This window comes from Rhagoletis pomonella, unplaced genomic scaffold (assembly GCF_013731165.1).
Source record: "Rhagoletis pomonella isolate Grant_MI unplaced genomic scaffold, Rhpom_1.0 Rhpom_scaffold_00009, whole genome shotgun sequence".
Lineage (NCBI taxonomy): Eukaryota > Metazoa > Arthropoda > Insecta > Diptera > Tephritidae > Rhagoletis > Rhagoletis pomonella.
Genome location: NW_023458563.1, coordinates 20,781,221 through 20,788,608, shown reverse-complemented (window position 1 = coordinate 20,788,608; position 7,388 = coordinate 20,781,221). Strand labels below are relative to the sequence as shown.

The following is a 7,388-nucleotide window of genomic DNA, read 5'->3' as shown; positions in this document are numbered from 1 at the left end:
AAAATCACGAAACAAATGCGTTCCAATTGCCGTACTATTTTATTGAACGCACTCAGAAACAAAAGTTCCACAAAAGCTTTGGTTTGTCTTTGACATTTGGAATTTTTCAAACACAAAACAAACACAACGACATAAATAAATCTTTGAAATTTGTGTGTAAAAATTGTTAATTTATACAAGAGCTTTACACATTTTTAGTTTAAACAAAAAATAATTGCCTTTTTGTGTCCAAAAAGCATTAACAATATAATAAATGTAGTGTTTGTTTACATACATTTTGTTTTTGTCTTCCCTTTTCATTTGATGAGAGGTCAAAGCAAATGCGGATCAAGCAGTGTAAACACCTTCAAATGACTGATTTCAAATCACGCATTTTGGTCCAATGTAAATGTAATATAAAATTGCAACTTGAAAGAAATCTCTTGATCGTGTAAATGGCCGGTTATTCGAATGTAAAATTTCCCCTTTTTGCCCTGCTAAAAACTATGAGTGTGCCACATTGTCAGCTGAAAATATATGCAACAGCTGGTTTTCAAAGAACCGTTGCTTATTAGTATCGTAAATTCAATTAAAGATTTTGTACAAAGCTAAAATCAGAAGGAATAATGAGCGAAACTACCAGCTGCTCAAATGCTCAGTGTAAGTAAAACCCAAATTACATTTGAGTAATTAAGTTCATTGTTTTTTACAGCATTCGTTCCACACGATACAAAGGCAAACGATGCCAAGTCGGTATGGTCTCATTATTTGGTTGCTAGAGACAAAAGTGAGGTAGTCAAATGCAAAAAGTGCAACAAAATCTTACAAACGAAAGGTGGATCCACTAAGGGCTTACACACGCATTTAAAAACACACAATTCAAACATTGTGCCTAAGCGAGATGAACGTGATGAGTCGCCCGAGCATGTTCCTTGCAACGAGCATGTTCCTTGTTTTTTTTGTTTAATGTTGTTTTATTAACGGTTACATTCAAAAGTACCTGGTATTTATATTCTTATTTGTGATGTATGCGTTCCTAAATCACATGGTTTTTAAATACAATTTAAAAATTTATTACTTTAATATTTGTCTGTATTAATAAATATGTGATTTTAAAATCAGTTTATCGTAAATTTTAAATGGTTTTATTTCATGGCATGTTTAAATGCTTTCTGTTGTTGAATTTTTACTCATATTCATGAAAGTTATGTCTCAATGTAAATCCCGGGATAAATCTCGGGATCCCGGGATTACTTAAAAAATATCCCGAAATCCCGGGATCACAATTTTCCGTTAATATTGGCATCCCTAGTATGCATGTATGTATGTCAAACTAATACCATACTAATGAGAGTTATTGGAAAAGGTGGTGTGGCAACTCCCATGCAAATTGATTTTTCTATGCTGCATATCTCTGGAGGTGTTTATTGCAGAGGACTGGAACTTGGCACCGAGATGTGTATACAAAATTAATTCCATACTCATAGAGAAGAATTTGTGTTATTCGAAAAGGGGACATGGTACCTCCCGTACAAATTTACTGTTTTATACTGCATATCTCCAGAGATGTTCATGGTAGAGTACTGGGACTTGGTACTGGGGTATGTAAAATCAATTCTAAATTCATGGAAGAAGATTAGGGTTATAAGAAAAATGGGCGTGGCACTTCCTGTACAAATTGACTTTTTCTTGCCACATATTCCTGGAAGTGTTTGTGGAAGACAGAATAAATTTCATTAAATGGAAAAGGGAGAGCCGGGTTCGACCTTATGATCTAAAGCTCTCTTGAGGCATTTGCTACAGTAATGAGAAGTGGTATTTTATCATGGCCAGGTTACTAAATTTGAGTTGGAAATATTAGAACTCGCCGTGGCACCTCCAAGAAGGTTTCACGTTCACGCGTCGTATACCTGGAAACCTTTTAAGGTAAACTTAGAGAGAGGAGATTTTATAATTTCATAGTTTTAAACGGCCTAAATACCTTAACTCGCTTAGAAAATAACGAGCTATAACGAAATGGGCACAGAAATAAAATCTAACATCATTAAATTATTTTTCCTATTTGTATAAAAGCGCGGGGTTAAACCCGCGGGTATAAGCTAGTATGTACATATTTTTAATTTTGTGTTTATGTCCATATGGATATTTACTTAATCGAATCAATATTTTACATCAAAGATTTTTATAATATATTTTCTGGGAAGTAGAAAAAGTGGAAGATATTTTATGTACAGATATGTATGTAAACAAAATTGCTAAGTATCATATTTTCTCTATCGGTTTCCAAATATTTCCTTTTTTGCCTTTCTCTTATCAAAAGAGTTTTAAATATGTACTATTTTTTTTGTATAAAAACAAAAGCTCATCTAAATTTTTAGTATTAGCAACGGGCTTTTTCGTGCTTATTCGTGCTTTTATGAAATTTTACTGAGCGCCCAGGCACGCACGAGTTCGTGCTAACAGCAAATATTCCGGCCCGTACCCGCGGGCTTATGCAGGGGCCCGTCGGGCCCCTTCCAAAAGCCCCGCCCGTGCCCATCTCTAGTCGAAAGTGCTGATCGAACGAATTTTCATTTGGTATTATGGCACTCATTCGGTGAAGAATAGCACTATTGTGAATTTCACTCGTTTAGGTTGTTCACAATAGTATATTTTTCACCGCCGAGAAGCTTTGCAACTAAATAGTGTGCTTATACATATTTATGTAAATTTGTGCAAATAAAAACGAAATAAAAAAGAAAGCGAGTTAATAAAAACGTGGTAAAAGTGAGTACAGCGGAGTTCTGATTGAACCATTCGTCAGAGGATGAGAACTTAGAAAACTTGCCAGGAGCAGAAAACGTATAAGAGAGTTTAAGTGTAGTCTTTCGAATATATTTTGACATACAGACAGATATTTTGACAGAGTAATGGGATTTTCTTTCACAAGTAAAACCAGCCTTTCGAGCTTTGTTTAGTAATCACGACGTTACAACGACATCAAATTAATAAAAAATGTTCCAAATTAGTGTCTAGCCGCCAAAAAGTAAGAAAACAAATGCAAAATCATAAATTTTTCACAATTTTCTAGCACTTCGCTACACCAACGAAAGCAAAATTCTGTTCGACAGAAAATTCGATACTCAACGAAAATCTCGACACGCTTGCAAGCTCATAATACAAATTTCACTTCCGATCTTCGATACCCAGCGCAGATCGAAAATCGAATGCAACTCATAATAAGGGCTTTAATTTTTGAGTTTGGGGAGAGTTCTCGCCCTTCTGTAACCCGTAACAGAAAACTGAAATAACCAGATTCTCTGAAACGCATATTTATCGAGAGTTTAAAATAATTTACCATTCCCTCAGTTCAGTCGCCAGGATTTTTTTATTTATTTTTATTGCGGTGCAATAATTCCGTTCTGAGAAATGCATCGGCGCTGCAAATGTCGGATGTATCCTCCTGACTTTCCTATTCACAATCTAGCATCATGGCACGATCGTTGTTTAAACACCGTTGTTTTCGAAAGAGTTCTCCATTCTCATTCTTTTGGTTGTTTCGGAATTTGGACAACCTGTAACACCATCAACGTTTTTCGATCTTAGTTTTTTTAATTCATTTTTAATGCTTTATTCTGTGACTGGTTAGATATACGTTTTATCAGTGCACTTGCACAATATTCCAGGGACCGAAAATAACAGTTATTTTTTACGAGTTAAGGCTCAGTTATGCATATTTTTCACTGCACTGCACTGCATGAAATTTTACGTAAAAATCAAAAATCAACAGACTTTTACATATGTAATGCTGTGAGTTAGGTAACCGCTTACACGCAAAGCTCATTTAACATATTCCTTATGTGACAACTCTCATGCAATGCAAAGAATGCATAACTGAGCCTTTAAACTTGCCTAATATTTTTTGTTGCGGATAATAAACAAACTGCTTATCCAAATTAAACTAATTTGGTATCATATGAAAGAAGGCCTAGATAGCTTTTATACAGAAATAACGAACGAAGGTTACCACCGCTATTTATATATATTTTTTTAAAATTTTAAATTCGAATACATACCTGACCCAACTTTTGCTCTATGGTAATTAATTAAAATTTTTTATTGAAATATTTTTCAATATGTGGCTTTCCTCGTTTAGACATTTCAGTTTTAAAGCTATTTAAGTCCTCTTTCATTTGATACCAAACTTGTTTAATTTGGATAAGCGGTTTGTTTATTATCCGGAAAATACTTTTATTTCGGAATAACAAATATTTGGCCAAGTTTAACTTGTAAAAAATAACTGTTATTTCCGGTCCCTACAATATTCGCACAAGATCCGCATTGATTTTTGCGAATGCGAAAGCGAATGCGAATGTTAAAATTAATGCGGAAGCTCCGCTGTTGCGAATGCGAATGCGTATATTCGCAACAACCCTGGTATAGACGTTTTAAGGAATATTTTCTATTATGAAGAAAAATGAACATTTTATACATACATGCATACATATATATTTTTCCAAAACTAAAAATTAATTTTACTTACAATGCTCCTTTCAAAATTAATTTCATTGATTTGTCGTTCAATATGATGCAAATCGTTTATGGATTGCAAAGGAATGTTGTATGTGGTAGTGGATGGAAATAGCTTAACATTTTGTTGGTTGATAACCTCTGTTTGCTGCTCAACTGAAATTTTCAACAAACCCACCATTGCTTTAAGATCTAAAAATAAGACAAATATTATTAAAAATTCAGATGAGGATAGTGTACTAAATGCTTCAATGAAACTAAGAATAGAATCTGACGGGAAGCTAACAGTAGTTCAAGGCAGAGAATTAGGCGGAGAATGGTTAGGCGATAGGTGGACTTAAATGAAATGGTACGTTGTAAACTAAAATTAAAGAAAAAATATATAAAAATTTTGTTAATTTTTAACAGACTTCAAATAATTTTTTGTTTTTCTTGCCAATCTTACCAAATGGCCTATCCATGATGATAAAAATTGTTATTTACGGCTCAATAGTTCCAATAAACTGGAAAATGTTTAATTTGTGATTGGGTGGATAATCGGAATTAAAATATATGTGTCGTCTGAATTAATTATTGGGAAATATTTTCTAATATGTGTGTCTATTGAAGCAACTTCTTCTTCTTCAGCCAGTTCCTTAACTTGTACTATTCCTATTTGGGAAGAAATAATGGGATATGAAAAAACTGGTGAAATGTTTAAAAAACGTTTAATGACCACGTAATGCTTTCTATTCTTTATTCCAAGAGCAATTATTTTACATGGATGACCATTTACGCAACAGATATTATTAGGAGATTTTTTTGAAAAATATATCTCATTAAACTTAAGTGATATTAAATCTTTATCTATCAAAAAATTTGTTTCCTCAAACCTCCTCTTAATTGGAATATCGTTCAGTTTGTTATTTAGCTGCATAAGAATATGTTGTGGTTTCTTAACTTTTTTCTTTAAAATATGCAAAAAATTTTCACAATTATAACTAAATGAAGAAGTCCGTGAACTTTATATGAAATGCTATGTTGACCATAAAATTTACAAAAATCTGTGACAAATAACTGCAACATACCTTTTGCTACCTCGATATTCGCTTGAAAAAGTTTTTCGGAAAGGCATATGGGTGTTTCCATACAGCCGTACGCGACATTCGTACGCTTATAGAGTGACGTAAATCTATCAAAAATAGAAGTTACTGAAAAAAAAAGATTACGGTTATGTTGCAACCAAAGGGTACTATGTTGGAGAAAAAAATAAGCAGCCTCGAAACTTTGGTGTGGAAAATATCCGTTCAAAACCAGGTGATAACGTACGCGACAAAAAAAGAAGTGGTTTTAAGGCACATATACATATATGCGAAAGTCTGCGAATCATGAGAGTTTTTCTGTTCTTTAAAAATTCCTAAACTAAGCTAAATAATGTACCTTTACAATCCTTCCATTTTTTAATAGAAATTATCTCTGGTTAGGTTTTATTACAAAAAATTATAATAACGTACGCGACAGATTTTTCCTCCATACAATATTTTTACTAGTAACACATACTAAATTAAATTTTTTCAGTTCTTCTCTCCACCGTTTCGCGTTTCCAAAACCTTTTTACGAAATTTTAAGTTATAAAGCCGTTTGAATTCATTTGCTTGCATTTTCGGTTAACATTTTCATGGAAACACGCATATATACGAAAGTCTGCGAATCATGCGAGTTTTCCTTTTCTTTAAAAATGCCTAAACTAAGCTAAATAATGTACCTTTACAATCCTTTCATATTTTAAGAGAAATTATATCTGGCTAGTTTTATATTAAAAAAAAAAAATATATAACGTACGCGACATAACGTACGCGACAATTTTTCTCGTAAGTAATAAAATGTATTTATTGAGAACTCTTCTCGCCACCATTTCATTATTTTACAACTATTCTAAATAATTTAAATGGAAAATTTGCAATTAACATTGGTTTTGATGTATTTGATTGAATTTTTCGTACCTACAATAACGTATGCGACAAACTTTAAAGGGTAATAAATTTTTTTTTACTTCGGTTGGAAAGAAAATTTTACTGTATATCTTTAGCTGGAAGAATTCTCGCTTAAGAATTGTAATCTGCATTACCTGCGACTGCCAATATACAAATGACATAGACATACAATGTTTTTGCATAACGTACGCGACATTAGAATACTATCAGAAGCAAATCAAAAAATTACCGTTATTCGAGCTCTAATTTCTCCTTTTTCTAATTTTTATAGTAAGTTGTTATTGCGAATTTCATTTTAAGATGTAATTGTAATGTTTCAAATCTCTTAATTTAGTTAATAGAAAAGAGAAAATAGTTCATTTCATTAGAGAAAACTGAGTCGAAGACACATTCAGTTTTACTCTTCCATTTTTGAGTTTTAAAATTCCTATAAGCTGAAATACTTCTATAACATAAAAATTCGAGTATTTTTCTCTTATTAATTCGTCTTAAAACCCCTTTTCAGTTGTTTTTATTTTTTCAGTCCTGGTTGACATTTTCATGGAAACACCCATATGCGATAAGCGCAACATAACAGTAAATAATGTTCATACCTTTCTTGGCATAGAATATCTTTGAAAACTACTATTCCGGTATACAAAAGCAATTGACGGAACTCAGTTCCTTTCCATCTCAAAAGTTCATCGAAATGTCTCGGCTTCCTACAAAATTCTTTCGGAACATATATTCGAAGGTTTATCAGCTTAGTGGATAATTCAATTTTATTTTGATGCGGAACATTGAAAGCTGGTTGCAGTTTATTGCGTACAAGTTTGGTAATCATTTTTTTGCCTACACCTAGATCAATAAGGTGTAATAGATCAAAAGGAAATTGTGTGACACACTTTATTCCAATTGATTCTAATGTATTTGGTTTAAATCTATATT

At 32.6% G+C, this 7,388-nt stretch overlaps 1 protein-coding gene across 1 annotated transcript; it reads left to right on the top strand.

The window, feature by feature from the left end:
- Positions 1–595: 595 nt before the first annotated feature.
- LOC118745623 lies at positions 596–1,012 on the top strand. Its single transcript, XM_036479154.1, has 2 exons — positions 596–639; positions 692–1,012. The coding sequence occupies exons 1-2, from the start codon at positions 606–608 to the stop codon at positions 958–960; spliced, it is 303 nt and encodes a 100-aa protein (XP_036335047.1). The 5' UTR covers positions 596–605; the 3' UTR covers positions 961–1,012.
- The last annotated feature ends 6,376 nt before the right edge of the window (positions 1,013–7,388 follow it).

Excerpts from the sequence above, each read along its gene's own strand:
- LOC118745623 (XM_036479154.1), top strand. The coding sequence starts at position 606 with ATGAGCGAAACTACCAGCTGCTCAAATGCTCAGT. Across the intron at positions 640-691 it reads CAGCTGCTCAAATGCTCAGT|CATTCGTTCCACACGATACA; the intron begins GTAAGTAAAACC and ends TGTTTTTTACAG.